The sequence below is a fragment of the Mesitornis unicolor genome, unplaced genomic scaffold, assembly GCF_000695765.1.
Source record: "Mesitornis unicolor isolate BGI_N332 unplaced genomic scaffold, ASM69576v1 scaffold24098, whole genome shotgun sequence".
In the NCBI taxonomy this organism is placed as follows: domain Eukaryota; kingdom Metazoa; phylum Chordata; class Aves; order Mesitornithiformes; family Mesitornithidae; genus Mesitornis; species Mesitornis unicolor.
Window position 1 is genome coordinate 15,915 of NW_010202891.1, and position 16,310 is coordinate 32,224.

Consider the following 16,310-nt stretch of genomic DNA (forward strand, 5'->3'; position numbering starts at 1 on the left):
TTCAGCTACCAAAAATTTAAGTGCTTTGTATGAGTTAGACATCCTCTTTAGTCAAACGCTAAGGATGGGCACATCCAGAACAACTCAGTCCATCCTAAAATAGCTGTCTACAACTCGTGGGCTGAATTACACTTTGGTGGCTCCTGTCTCTCTCCATTGACAATCAAGAGAGCAGGGAAGACTCAACACCTCATTTTAGTGTGTCTAAAATTAAACTAAATTAATCCCACTCCACTTCTTTCCTCTTGGGACTATCAGGTTACACCCCTTAGACTCATTTTACAGATTAGCAACAAACCAAGGAAAGCCTCATTGCTTCTGGGAGCCTATGAAGAGTGCTGCCATGGTCAACCAGGACTGTTTGTGTACATGGAGTAGGAATATCTTATCTCCTTGTCTCCTTTGCAGTTTCCTGAAATAGGTTTAGGCCATTCTCAGAATGCACAGCAGCATCACAGAACATGCAAGGGTTAGATCAGTGCAGATTTCTGACATGTGATCTTGAAATATTCTTAAATTACTTGAGAAAGCAGTGGGGAACAGCAGAGGGTACTTGAAAAAGTGTAAGTCGTCTTTAGACAACAAATCTGAACGCTAGAAAGCCCGGTGCTGTTCTGTGCCTGTGGGCTGACCTCATGCTCATGTTCAGGCCCTAAACTGGTTTAGTTATGAAATTCAGCAATGAGTTCAGGAGTGTTAGTGAGAGCAAGAATCAGCCACAGCAAACTCCAAGGAACCCATGAAAGAAATACAAAGATTGTTTGTTGCCTTTTAAGGCTCTCAGTGCTTTTCACAGGCAATTCAGTACACGCTGATAAACTAAATGGCTTGTTTATTTTTCATCTGCAGGTGCAGATGGGTTTATAGGTGGCCAAAAAACACTGACGTGTTAGTTTTATCTTCAGAGTTGTTCCCATGCAGCTGCGCAGAGCCATAGGCCTCCTTGGTTTTCTTTTCAGCCGGAGGACAGTCACCTTTCACTGGGGCAAGCAAAGGAGAGATCTGCTGCATCATTCTGAGGTCCCCCAGTGTATGGAGCTGAATCCCTCTTTATACTGAAGCCTCTGAGCTCAGCAGAAAGACATCAGGGTTTCAAAGAAGACACTTGGTTTGTTCGTTTATCAAGTACTACATCCTCCAGACACTGCAGTTCTGCTGAGCACTTTGACTGCTCCAGGTTCCTTCCTGCCAAAGGTCACGGTTAAGTGTGCAATGCAGCATCTCACCAGCCCACCATCTATGTAGCAGGCATAGAGGATGTTTGACCAACACACAATCACCCCTTTAAAAAAAAAAAAAAAAAAAATCAATCTTGCTTTTGTTGGACATGTAGCTTCCCAGCAAAACACCAGGGAACTGCTCCTGCAAAAAGGCAAATTGTTTTCTTGTGGTCTTGGTGCAAGGACATTGCAGACTACTGCAGTCACTCCTGTAAATGCCCTGGCCATGTGCTGCAAAATAATCCAACAAAAATGGCCAGCACAGGCATCTTATTTAAAGATTGACACAATCACACAGAATCACAGAATCACAGAACGTTAGGGATTGGAAGGGACCTCAAAAGATCATCTAGTCCAATCCCCCAATGGTGCCTATTGACTGTAGAGTGGCTCCTGCTCCACTCAACATGCTCACCTTGCCTGGGCTTATGCTCCTCCTCATTCCAAAAGACACATGGAAGCTTTTTATTTGTAGCAGGGACACTGCTGCAGGTGTCTAGGTCAGAGGAGGAATGCTTAATGCTGCTTGAGATCTCTGACACTGCAGCTCACTGCCTGACAGTGGGGCAGGCTGCATCATTAGTGAGGAGAGAGGCTAATGTTATGGTGGTAAAGGGTAGTATATAATTTTGGGTGCTACTGTCATTCTAGATCACCACTGGACCCTGTTCACGGTCATATATTAAAACACAAAGCCCTAAACTCTTGGAACTGAGTAGGAGGGGAAGTAGAGGTCCTGGACAGACCAAGATGAAACCAGCATGTGGACACGGATTGGATATTAGGGTTAGACTGGATATTAGGAAAAATTTATTTACTGAAAGAGTGATCAAGCACTGGAACAAGCTGCCCAGGGAGGTGGTGGAGTCACCATCCCTGGAGGTGTTCAAAAACCATGTGGATGTGGCACTTCAGGACACGGTTTAGTGGGCATGGTGATGTTAGGTTGATGATTGGACTTTACGATCTTAGAGGTCTCTTCCAACCTTAATGACTCTGTGACTGAGTAGCTTTGTGAAGTGGGGTACACTTGCTGAGCTGGAGAGTGACAAAACTGGACAACAGCAGAAAGTGCTGCAAGCCTGATGAGGCCAGTGACAGTCATTAAAAAAATAAGTGGCAGCATTGATTTACTGTTGCCAACATAACCAGTTGCATTTTTTACAAATACAAATTAATTGACAAATATATTTCCTTTTGAAAATTAAAAAGAAATTTTTAAGATTAAGAAAATGAGTAAGCCCAGCACCTTGTGCTCTCTTAGTCAAAGTGCAAGCACGCTAGTGGTCTTAGCCATGCCAGGACCAGATTTGGCTACGTGTGCGGTTTTGCGATAGCTTATGAAACAGGCTTTGCGTCTCCTCCTCCCAGCTTTCGTGCTTAGCTATAAACTGCCTTATAAAGAGAGTTACTGTTATGAGGCAGGCAAGTGACTGTTTTTTTCTGAACCTTTACTTTGTCTAATATGTTTCAGATTTCTGCAGTCTCTGCCAAGTTTTTCCATTCCCTTTCTTTTTTTTTTTTTTTTAAAAGACATAAACCAGTCTTATGACTGTAATGGCATAGCCAAGAAAAACAATCTAGGGCTGATTTTTAGCATTACATAACAAAGGGTCAGTTTAAGAAAAAAAAATTAGTCCAAAGCAGCAGGTTGAGTGCAGTTTGTGCAGCAATGAATTAGAGCTCTGAAAAGAAGTAAAGAAACCAAGCAACTGGTGCAGAGAATCTACCTTTTTTCATCTCTGAGTCAGTACTTTACAGCTCTTCTGAGCTGATGATCTTTGAAAGCTACAGTATTTGGTTTAGCTTTTATATAGAGCTTCACTATACAAGTTTCATTTGTTCTGTACATGGAAAAAAATGCCATCATTCTAGCTCATGGTTCACAACGAATGCAAGGAAGGAAGAGATGAAAGACCACACTCCCAAGGCTGGCAGACCCCCTACCACCACCACATCTTGAATTTAATGAACGTGCTGCATGGTAAACTGTGTATGTTGAGCACAAGCAGGACTCCAGCATCTAGAGAAGCCCATTTGGCATCTTTTACTACCAGAAATCTTTAAAATCAAGGAAGAATTCAGGTATGCAGTATTGTATGTCAGGAATTACCTCTTCCTGCTCCTTTCCCCTCTCCAGGAAAATTCCTACCAATTGCTGGTTACCTTCCATTCTGGCTGACCCATACAAAAAGTTGAAGTGCTGTTATTTTAAGCATGCAAACTCTGTTTGTTATTACATGTTAATTAGAAACATAATCCTATCTATGAGCCTATGTGAAATATCTGCAAACTTACCTTCATCTGTTTCACTGTGTATCGCATCGTTCCAAATGGTCCATCTTTCATGAGCTTCTTCCCCACAACTTTAGCTCGGATCACTGTCATAAGAGAAGACAAATACAACAAATTATAAACAACTTTACACAACATTTCAGCTACACCCTCCACTTTAAAAAAAGCCACAAGACAGTTGCACACTGGGATATTCCATTTCTGGGGATTTCACTACAGTTGCCACCTTTTAGATACCACAAACCTCCCAACAAACACATGGCTACTGTGCAAAACCAGATTGTTCAGCAACCCTCAAGTCCACAGCTAAAAACTTCCAGGCCAGCCAGAACCCATCTGGAAGACAAACCAAAGCTGACCCCACCAGACCTTATGTACACTGCACTGGATTTCTTCATGGATACCAAGGGGCAGCGTGTGTGCATGCGTGCACACAGCACCCAGCCTGACACAGACACCTCCACTGTACCACAGATGCACCACAGCAATGCCAACTGAGTCCAAGCCATCATAGATAAGGATTTTGAGGTCCCTTAGATGGATCCAGTGTGTAGTTTGCAGCCAGTGCTTAATGAAGAGTTCTCCTGCCCATCTATTTTTGGGACATTCCACAAAAAAAACCAAAACCCTGCTGTTCCATCAATCCTCTTTGAAAAAGTTCTGCAATCACCTGCTCATCTCAGTAGAGGAGCAAAACTTAGTGACATAGCAGGCATTTTTCAGCTAAAGTCCACTCCCCTAGAACAATCACATCACATTATACAAGCATCAGAAGTGGCTTCGTTTTTACAAGGGCTGCAGAAAATGAGGTATGAGAAGATCAATCCTGGGAATAAGGATCACTGTACAAGAAGTCTGTACCCCAAACATCCCTCATACAAACACTAGGACAATAAAATAAAACAAGGAACTCAAAATTCCATCAGTCAGGAGAAACATCAAAACTACATCATAACCGTCCAAATCTTACGTAAAATCCTATTCATCAAGCTTCTCGTTACAAGGGCTATGAAAATTATTCCAGTAGAATAATCCAAAGAATGACAACATACTCATAACATGATTGACAATGCAAAGTTTTATATAAATCACCAGGAAACCCCTTTTTTGTGGAAGAGGGTATATCAGCTACTTTTGCATAACGCTTATATCAGTACGCAAACAATGCACCTCTGCTGAATACATGGCCCAGTGGTTCCAGACTACTGAAATCCAGCAACTAAAATGGACCACATACTTATTTCCTCTGAGCTTATGAAGGTCCTGACTGTAACACCCTGCACAGGACAGAGGTACTGCTTTCACAGCAGTCTTTAGCAGCATTTAATCTCTGTTTTGTTGAATGTATCATAGTAATGCATCACAGAGAACAATTCATTAAAAAGTAGGAAGGCATCGAAGGGACACAAAGATGTGGAGGTGCTCCTTTGGAAGCAGAAAAACCCAACAAGTTATTATTTGCACTATCTAAAGGCAATAGCAAAGTTCAAAGATCCATTTTGCCAGGTATAGATGAACAAGCAGTTTGTTGCTTCTTCACTCATTTAGGTTTCAGACAGCTGTAGAAGCCCGCTGGAAGAAATGGGAAAAAGAGGCAGCTAAGTTTTTGATCACTACTTAGACCAAATTAATAAGGCAAAAAGCTTGTCCCAGCTTTCTGAATAATGTGAAGAACAGATTTAAAGGAAGAGACAGGTCTGGTTATAAACACCAGTTCCTGGAATTTGTTCCATGAGGATGGTGTGAAATTAAGACAAACTCACTCTGCTCTGATTTATATCCTGTGCTTCAGCCAGACTTGTCAAATAAATTTTGAACTAGGTAAGACAGTCCTGCTGGCTTTGATTCAAAGGACCAACAAAACCTTCATTCATTGAGTGTAAAACTTCATTCTTCATTTTTTTTCCCCTCAAACTTCTATTATCCCATGGCAGTAAAAGCCTGTACGATTTTATTGATTCTTCTGTTTAACAAGTTGTTCAGACTTAAATTTACTCTCCTCTTAAAAATTTAGTAACTATATTGAAGCATGTCCTTTAGGAGTGCAAATATCTTTAAAGAATGAGTTTCTTCCATGTGTTGCCCCCAACCACCAGTGAAGATACAAAAAAGGGACTGTGTTCTCTCTCATTGACCCCTTAGGCAACTTCTTTAAGGCTTTGTGAATTCCAGGGCACTTCACTAATGCTGGAGTCTATAGCAAAGGGTGTCAAAAGTCTTACCTTCATCTGTTGCGTATCTGATACACTGAAATTGAAAAACCTGGTGTTTGCCTAACACATCTGAAATCAATGATGAAATCCTAAATCTTACTGACAACAATAAGAAATATACTAAAAGGCAATATTGCAAAACGCTAGGGTTTCCAAACCAGAACACAGCATAAAAGATGACAGGCACATTCCTGATTGCTGACAGAATATCTAAAAAACTATTTTCTCCATGTACTTCACTGCTAGCTTGGCAGCCCTTTAACGTCTAGTTAGAGCAGCACAGCCACTTCAGAAAGAAACCAACTTTGATTTATGGATTAATCAACAGCTTCACTACAGGACCAAAGATTCAAAATGTGCATCTACAATAGCACATAACAGCATCCCATTTTCAACTAATGTTACCCTTACAAGCAGGCAGAAGAATCCTTATTTTCTTATTATTGTTCCCCAGTAAAGTTAAAGAACAACCCTCCTGTCTGGGTTAACTGGAGATAAATGCTGGATGAACAGGACTGTTCAGAGGTTGCACTTGCATGTCCAGCTTCATCACCTTAAGTCTTCACGCATGAGAGGCACTTGTAAACCTGCTCAGAACAGAGCTCCAAGCTGCAGATCTGCAGCCACATATATCTCAGTTCCCATCTTTGCCCCTTCAAACCACCCCTCACCAGTTATACTGCTGGACCACTCTTCACACATGGTCAGAACGCAAAGAACATTGTTCCTAACTGAGTGGGAGCCATGCACACTTGCCAGAGGAATTTGTCACCCTCTGCAAATGATCAGAAATTTACAGTATTTCTACCGCAAATGAAGTCCATGTTACGTTAATGAAGTCAACTGTTTATTTCTGGGGACTCCTACTGCTTGAGCAGAAAAGGTGCTGTGACTGCTCCCCTGAAGCTCTATTACAGTCCTGCTATTACCAATGGGAAACTTTATCCCACACAAGTGGTCACCAAAATAGCTGCATATTTTTAAACCACAATTCCTTTGAAGTACTGCCTATGAAAATACTCTGAGACGAATGTTTCTCAGTACTTTGGGGTTTCAGGTCAGGTCACTTTGTGGGACTGAAGCAGTTGACAAGGTCTCATCAGTGATTTGTAATTATTTATGAAAAGTTAAATTAGATGAGGATATAAATCTTTACAAGATAAGCATGGCAGCCATACCATGATTCAAAGAGGAGAAAACATATGTGCTACTTCTCAGCATTTGACATGATTAAAAAAATGAGGGAAAGAACAGAAAGAAAACTGGATATTTAATTGATAGTCTAAAAATGAAGTATTAAGAAAATAACAACCTGCTGTGTTTGAAGATTCAAGAAATACATCTAACAATGGCTCACAAATGATTAATATATTTCTCTTTCTTCCTTGCCTTTTGTTGTTGGTTGTTTGTTTTTTTTTTTTTAAATGTAAACTAGCTTAGTGCTTAGAAACAGAGAGATGGCTCAGACTTGCCACAGGACTAGTGTAGTGCAAGCAGCTAATGGTTTATATTTCAGTGGCATCTCCAACATGGTACAAACTGTCTGCATGCACATGCACACACACAAATACACACAAAAATGACTTACATCTTTTCCAAATGTCATTGGATGAGGTCATACAAAGGCAAACAGATCAGAATGGGCATAGGAGAAAAAGATCCTATACACACTTTAATTTGCCCAAATGCACACACATCTAACTCAAGCAATCTTTATCCCTTACTCTGTGACCATCTTCTCAAGGATTCATAGGAAGAGCAGGCCTAAAGGTAAGATATGAAGCAGAAGAGGACATAAGCTTTACAGCCGAGATAGCAGAAGACATTCTTTTCCTGAGGCAAGGAGTAGTCAAACAGGCAATGATCGATGTGAGGGAAGTGAACATTTGAGATTAATACAAGCTGATCCCAAGCTCAGGAAACAACATGGTGAAAAGACTTGTAATTACCAAGACAGTTAATCCAGGCACACACTAGCTACTACATGTGTGCAGTAGCTCTTTCCTAACTGAAAAGCAAAGACATCAGCTGTCTCAGCTCAGCCCAGCCCGTGTCCTCTATTAGGGCCAGCCACTAGATGGTGACGCTATCCTAAACCTCACCTTAACGAGAAGGCAGTGGCATACGCACAGGCCAACTCCACGAATCCCAGTTGTACGCCCAACTGCACCATGAGAACCAGATGCTTTCATGCATGTAGGCTGGTTGCCATCCATAAACAGTGTTTTAAGTGGAGGTACACACCCTTCAGAGACCAGGATTTGCTCCAAACCCATTCCCCTTGTGACCAATTATCATGAACAGCTTCAGAGAGTAACAAATGCTACATTTCCCATTATTGTTTCAAGGATTTATTTTATTGGTGTGCAATATGAGTATTTTAAGTGAGAGGTTTGGCTGAGGTGCACGCTCACTGCATTTAAGTAAGAGAAGGATGTGGAGGATTCATGTTGTTTACTAATGGAGACACAAGGGACAAGTTATTTTCCCAGTCCATTCTTTGACATCCAAAGAGTGGCAAAATAAAATATATGGGAAGCAGCAATGTGGCCAGGAGGCTGAAGAAAGGCTCCTTCTATTCTGAGGCCACTGACTACACCAGGAGCTGGACAGCAAGAACAACCCCAACAGAATTATGCACTTGGAAACACTGCCTCAACACGAGACACAGAACATGCCAAGGAGGGTGGTTGCCATTTTATTCATCCAAAGACTATACAGGGGCTCACTTTCAAGAGCAATTTACTGAAAATTTTTTACCAAGTTCGCTAGCAGCGCTCTCATTCAGCCTGTCTCACAAAAGCTCCTTACTGGAAGGGCTCACATCATGTAGGGCTAGAGGCAGGACTGAGCATAACTAGCACACTACTGAGGTATTAGTTGATTCTGGCATATATGGGGGTGTCTCCTAACCTGGTCAAGACAGGATGCTTTCACACACAGACTTTCTTGCAGTGGTGCTGATGGTGCTGCTAAAAAGGCAGAATTGCTGTGTCTGTCTTGCTCTTCCTCCTGAGCTGCATTTCTTTTCCCACTCCCCAGCTGATCTGTTAACAATTATTACAAGACTCTTGGCCTCCCTAATAACCATAACTACAAGTGGATCATGTTCTTTGCACTGGAAGTCTGGACCAGCTATATGCAGCCTCTTGGGAAGCTCAAATTGCCTGGTGGCCATAGGTTTGTATGAGAAGGAAGCAGGTGGGGCTTGCTTTGGAAGGGGGACAAGAAACCAACCTCTCATCCATCTGTTCCTCCACTTCTACAGCAAAGCTGAACAGAGGGGGGGAAATGCTGATGAGAGCAGGGGGTTCATGAAGAGGGGGAAAAAAGACTGATATAAGTCTCCAGCCTGTTTGGTGATCTGTCTGTATGGAAAGCCACCTCCTCTTACATATAGATTTTACAAAATAGAGTGTAGAATCTGAAGGCTTCTTATAAAGCATGAGAAGGATGAAAAAATACAATAGAGAAGCTTTCTCTTGCCTTGTTTCATCACGACCTCCAGCCAAAGCCAAAGCCACAAGAGCAAAGCAAACTTCTTTTTCTTTGTCTTGGAAGAAGCCAAATCCAGCTGTGCTGCTACACAGCATCATCACAGAACCTCATCAAGAAAAGGTAGTGGAGAGGTTCACTGCTGGCTGCCTTCCTCTCATACCCTTCACCAACAAACCAGCCTCCATTACTGGCAGCGCAAATCTTGACCTCTTGCCTTTTCAAAGCACCCTGAGGAACACTGACTGAGCTTTCTTCACACCAATCACCTCTACCAGTCAGACAGTTGCCACATAAATATCACATTGGAAAGGACTTGTGCTTAATTCAGCAACCATGTTGGAACATTCTGACTAACAACAGAAGTCTGAATAAAAACAGGAAGGCAAGATACCTAGATATCTCTCCCTCCCATTTTCTAACCAGTACTAGGACATTTACTTTTGGCCTCTGTTTTACAGATCCAAAAAACTTTCCCTGTCTGTGGCATAGCAAGGATGTTTGAAGGCCACACAAAAAAGTGGATACCTTCACCCTGGCCCAAGCTCCATTTAAAACAACTGATCACAATTGCAGCTGCTAAATATTAGCTCAGTTTCTCACCCCTGCGGATTTCCTTGCCACTGAGAGTCTGTTTGCACAACACACTGTACTTCTTGATTTCCAACACTGCAAAATAAGGAGTGATACAGTGCTTTCATACAAGAATACGATTGCATCAGACCTCTAATCACTTCAAAAAGTATAAGCTGCTCTAGAAGGGCTTTACTTGGGAGAAAGTTAATCCTTCCAACAAGACCACAAATTAAAGATGGAAGGTTGCATAAAACAAGCAGAACTCGCTTTGTGCTTGGCATTTCACCTGTAGCTTATTAGCTGGATACAATTTTTCTGATGACAGCAGCAGCAGCAAGCATTTTTCTCCCTCTTCAGATGGTGCATCTCACCCTATGTATGCCCAAGTGCCCTTTGAAACACATTAGAATCAGAGAGAAAGGAGAGGTCTCTGTTAGATAAGAAGCTGCAAATTCTCTTCTAGACATTTCATTCGGGTTACTAAATGCAATTTGGTTGAAGTCTCCTCAGCTACCCAGCACTGCCCCTACACCTAACTGCTGATGTTAGCTTCCTTGTTTTCCTGCCATACTCAGATGGTCTGTTTGGAGGATGGAGGAAGGACTGAAAGGAGGCGGAAGAAATGAAGGATCTAAAATACCCATTTACAAGTAGAATCTTTTACATCCATGTGTAGATAGTGTGTTTCATGCCAAGGGTGACTAGCTTAAGGAAATACCTTGTGATAAACACAGAGAAACTAAAGGATGAAAGAAAAAAAAACCCAACACATCTGTTGTTACTAGCTATTACACCCACTAAACTCAGAGAAGCCAGGTAGGCGCAAGAGATTAGCTAGAACAGGCACGGCGTGTAGCTGGTTGAGTCACAGGAGGTAACACGCATCGCTAAGTTAGTCTCACAGGTTGCATCAACAAAACACTGTAGGTTTGCTAGGGATGTAAGCAGAGACACATGAGTATGCCTGCAGCTTTGAGAAACCTCTAGTAAAGTGAAGATAAAGCAGTGTCATTCTTGCCAACTAGCTATTTCTCTGTCTCCTTTTCAGCAGGTTTTGTTTGGTTTTTTTTTTAACTTTCCGCCTAAATATTTTAACTATGATTTTAACTGTGATTCTGTGAACTAGTTATTGAAAGCTGAATTCAGGCTAGAGGCAAAAGGCAGTAGGCAAGTATCAGAGTAAAGGAAAAGCAATGCAAGTAGAGGGAGAGGAAGGGAGTGCCTCATGAACAGAGTGCAGTAGAGGGGCACCTTGCACCTCTCTCCAAGGGATGTTTTCACCAGAGTGCATTTTGCCTCATTTTATGCCACTGAGAACTGCCAAAGAATGAGCTGCTTTCAGCCAAAGCTAGCAGTGTTGGAAAGATGGTTGTCAAAACCAATGCACAAAAGCATTTACAAAGCCAGCTTACAACAGTGGATAAAAATAACAAGCCCATGACTCAACGCTGGTCAGGCAATGCTCAACGCAAAACACCTTTTCCATTTTTCTTTTGGTCTACATAAGATTTGCGCAGTAAGATTTAACTCAGTCCTTACTCCCAGATCCAGTACTTCTAGACAGAGTATATACAGGACAAGGGGAAGCCAGGCTGAGACAGACATGGCTCTGGTTTCTCATCACTCTTTGGAGTTATTCGAAGGAGCCACAGCTCTAAGCACTCCACTCAGAGACTATGGCAGAGCTGAAGTGAGACCAATTACGGGCAAATGGAAACCATATGCGATTTTAATGAACAAGGAGCTGGTGCACATGGCTTACTGCTGCAGGAGCCATTTACTGCCTGAAAGGAATGTGCATCTGGCATTGATCATTTCCCAACCCATCAAGTAAGCAGTAACATGGAAGGCAAATTGCAGCATATGATGAGAGATAAATTGCCTAAAGAAGTAAAGTTAGGGGAGCGGCCTCTGCAAGAAGAAAACATGTCCTTTGCCTGTGATTTAGTGATACAGTTGCAAGTGAGGCTGATCTTTCATTTCCACAGATCATGGTTATAAACTACAAGAATGAGTGCTAGAGTGATTAAATGGATCAAGTGGTATTTTAAAGAACCTACTACAATCACAGAAATCCCTTTTTGGTTCACACAGGGCACACTTACTCCCTTGAGGTAATGGGCACTGCTTAAAGAATAAAGTACTGCTGATCCTAAGCAAGGTTAATACACAGTCCTCAAATGTGATGTCTGTTGCTGCAAGTATTCAAATGGCATTGCTTTTACCTGTACATCAAAATGGGTACAGTGAGGAGATTTGAGGGTGAAGAGGCAGCACAGCTGCATCCTTCTGTTCCATTTATTCTCTCTGACTGCAAATTTCCCAGGAAGTTTCAGTTCTGCTGAGCAAGAAAAGTCCTTAACCTGCAAAGCTGTAGATAAGTTGCTCTGCTGGGTTATAGTCTTTCTTTCTGCAAGCTGTTGTGTTGCAACTTGATATCTGGTTCTTAGAACAAAACCACTATCTTCACCAAGCAGCCAACAGACTGCTCACATACATCTCAAGAGGAAGGTGGGAAAGATGCTCTGATCCAGCATTCAACCCATACATACAGCAAATGTGCAGGGCTGAACCTGGTAGATGCTACTTCACATTTCATGTCATAGTGAGACGGCTACAAAGCCAGATACGTAGAACTGGCATGTCTTCGTTCCTTAGTGCTGTATTTCCACTATGGGATATCTGGAGTTAATAAGTGTAATAAATTAATCACTGTATTTTTCAAGGAGGCAACAGAGAATTCTTGAGCCAGATCTGCCTATTTATTAGTCTTCATTAACCCACCGTGCAATCCATGAATGCACTGGGAGTTCACATCCAAATGATCCAACAGGAGGAGGAGAAGGAAGGAAACCTGCTAAAGAGAACATCTGAAAGCAGTTTTCTCCTGCCCTGAAATAGGGCAGCTCTGACAGCCCAAGTAAACTCTTCAAAACAGGGAGTATCAAAAGCCACAGGTCTGGACACTCCCTGCTTCAGCAACTTACTTCAGAGGCCTCTCCTCGCTTCAGCACCTCGCCCAGCCGGGATGGGTGCCAGCATTCTGCAAGGAGGCTGCACTCCGCCGATCACATGGTTTACACTCAATTTTGCACGTAGGAGCTAGAGAGGAAGAACTGTTTGGGAACATGTATAGATTTCAAGGGTACTGGGTGGGCCTGCAAATTCCTTCCTGCATTAGAAAACTTGCATTAAACTGATAGGCTAAGCAGCTGTCCACGCCGAAGAGGTATACATACTTAACCAGGTCAGGCCTCTATGTGCTGCTCTGTTGTTCCTATTTGCCCTGGACCTGACAGGACCTAATATTGGGCATGCTGAACTATGGAATTATGCCTGCATTCAAACAATTTCTCCTGTGAGAGGCCAGTACTTTTGCCCACCATTCTTGAGCCATTATAAGTGGTTCAGAAGCTGACAGCTTCTGCAAACTGTTCATAACCTGGATGCATCTATGACACAGTTCTGGTTTATCATAATGCTTAAGGAATTTACTAACTACTCATTTTATTAATGTCTATTATGTAAACACAGTCATTAATACTATGTAGCTGAGCTTAGCTACACAAAAAATTTTACTCTGGAGCCTGAGCACCATGTATAGACTTAAGATACAGCATTTGGATCCTGATTCAATGAAGAAAGTGGGAAGCCTCCCCAAGTCCTGAATCAGCCTCCTGTACCACAATTTCCAGTCAGACTACAGGTCAGGATCAGGACAGTATCAGGACTAACCTCACACTGACCAGTTTGCTCACAAACTGAAAGGGAAAAAAAAAAAAGAGGAGAGCAATGATATGAGACATCTCATGAAGGAAGCAATGAGAAGACCTGGAAGTCTAACAGCATCTATAAGCAACAACTCTTTAAATGAGTAACATAAATACTGTATGCTGTACATCCTCTGGCTCTGAAGACAAAGGATTTTCCCTGTGCAATGACACAGAGCACTCACAGCAGAAAGGGTGGGCAGACACTGGCCAGTTACCTTGGTTCTTCAAAGAGTTCTCAGAAACTCCCTGACTGTCCTACTGACAGACTGGCCCAAGTTGTTCCAGAAACTGCAGTGGAGAGAGAAACAGTATAACCATCTTGTTCTTTTATTACCCAAAACTCCTTCATACAAACTCTTAATCAATATTTTATGTTCTTGAACAGCCCAATAAGCAATAATCAGAACAGATTTCAAGAAGCTGTGTGTCATTACTCGGACACTCATATGCGTCCTGATGCTACCAATGAAATATTAATCAGATATGACTCCTAGCTAGACTTCTGTAAGCACCCACTGAATGGTTACAGTGCCTGTCTACCACCAATTGTTGACCTTTTTTATTTTTTTTCTTTTGCACAAGTCCAAGACTAACCCATACTGCTGTATTCCTAGTCAGTATTGCTTATTAGTGGTTTTTATATGGATATTCTCAACTCTGACCATATGAATCTGATGGAGATGTACTTAAAGTGAACCTACCAGTCAGCTCATCTGTGCTAATGGTGTTTGGGAGCTCAGTAAAATATTCTTACCAAAAGTTTTCATAAAGTTCCAAGCTGGGGGAGGTAAGCCTGCCATTCTGGTATCACTTCTTATGTGTCCTCGTAACTTCTTAGAAAAACAAAAACAAAATGTCACAAGCTATGTTTGGATAGTCATTTCAAAGACGCTCTGGCACAGTGACTGCCACTTCTAAATGCTCTAAGGCTCATTAACTGTTTTGGGAGGCAGAAGTTCTCTGGACACTGCACTGCCACTTGTTTACAGATAAGGGTAATCATTTCCAGGGTATACGCCAAGCCTGACTGCTTCCTGCCTGTCTTGGTCCCCTGCGACACTGCTGTACCAGGACTATTTTGGCAAAGTAATGAACCCCCCCCCCCCACCCAACACCCCGTTTTTCAAAAACCCCCCCCCCCCCACTCAAGAGCCAGTTTTTCAGAACTCCAGTTAGGCTCGCACCTGGAACACAGGTGTAAGCATGTTTAAACATTGACAGAGAGGGAACCAACAGAAACACAAGGGGAAATACCTCGTCTCAGTCCAGTGGCAGTGGCACAACCACAAACTTGTTTATTCATTAATGCAGCAAACCCAAGGAGAACTGCCCATTGCCAAGGACTGGAGCAAGCGAGGGCTATGTAGATTTGTGTTTTGAAGGGAATTCTCAGCATCCAGAAAAAGCTAACTATAAACCCCGGAGGGCTAATGACCTGAAATCTCTCCCAGCTTGAGAGGTAGCCAGTAACCTGATCAAAATCAGCACTTCCAGAAGGGGAGGCTGTTACTGTTAAGCCATCAGGGATAGGACTGGTAGAAATGTTTCTGGAAATGCTTTTTCCAGTCAGGAAACATAGTTTTACTTAGGTCACAAATTTCTAAGGGAAACATCAACTTCAGCAAAATTGGTTTTTATTTTTCTTCTCAGAAAAACTGAGACCCCTTTTCATCCTGAATCAGTATTTCTCTTCAACTGCACTCGAATTCTAAATGTTGAAGTGAAATGACACCTTTGTTCAAAATGGGTGTTTTGAATTAACCCTTCAAAACATTATATTCAGGTGCATCAGGATCACTTCTTTCAGAAAATTCCATACTGAAAACTTTGCTATTTTCATTTTCCCCTCACATTTCAGATTGAATAGATTCCCACCATTTCAAAATTTTCTATGGAATTCTGACCCTCTCCAGCAAGTTTCTAGACTTTCACTGTATAAATCAGAGGTGACAACAAGCTCTCATGACAGAAGCAAGAGTCAATTCCATTTTCCCCCAAGCAAGTAAATCCATAGCAGTAAGAGCTGCAGGTGCTGAGAACTGGCATAATTTCAAAAAGTAAGCCATTATCCCCGTGATCTCAAGGCGTATCTAAACTAAAATAAGCATTCAACATCAGAGATCAGTCCTTTAGTTCACCATGCCAATAGAAGTCTGTCAACACTGCATACTGTAAGTGAACATAGATGTACTAGAGCTATCTTTAAAAAGTGACTTAGGATCCCACAAACACTAATTTAATCTGTTCCTCAAGTAAAACACCGTCCTGCTGAGTGCTTGTACTTTGAGAATGCAGGCAAGTCAGCAAGTCAACCCTGTGACAAATGCTTTCCTACTCTCTTTTTCCTTTCTAGCCGTTTCCAACATTTTGAAGCGCCATTGTTTGATTGCAGAATGCTTCCTGAAGCTGCTTCCTTCAACTGCCTGTTGAACCCAGTGGGAATCCTGCCACTGATCAGGCCCTAAAGAAGTAGTGGTGGAATCCCTTGACTTACAAATTGAACAGCTGTCTCTGCCTTTCCCAAAAGAAAGGAGGGAAAGTTATTCCTGCAGCTGTTTTCCCCCAAGTGCCTTCGCTCCAAACTGTGACAGGACTGGAGGGACGGGGAGAAGGTGGAATTTTAATAACCTGTTTAAAAGGCGCATGGGCCATTGCGCAGCAGGTCTTTCAGTCCTGCTCAAGCAGGGTCACTGCTGCCAGGCTCAGACAGCCCTAAGGGCACGGGAAAAGTAGTCTTC

The 16,310-nt window shown here is 42.2% G+C and overlaps 1 protein-coding gene across 1 annotated transcript in view; it reads right to left on the minus strand.

Annotated features, from left to right (window-relative positions):
- TIMP3 (TIMP metallopeptidase inhibitor 3) overlaps positions 1-16,310 on the minus strand; it is a 34,785-nt gene that overhangs the window by 5,500 nt on the left and 12,975 nt on the right. The window contains exon 2 of the mRNA XM_010190552.1: positions 3,519-3,601. Within this exon, the coding sequence (XP_010188854.1) occupies positions 3,519-3,601 (83 nt within the window). The remainder of the gene's footprint in view (positions 1-3,518; positions 3,602-16,310) is intronic.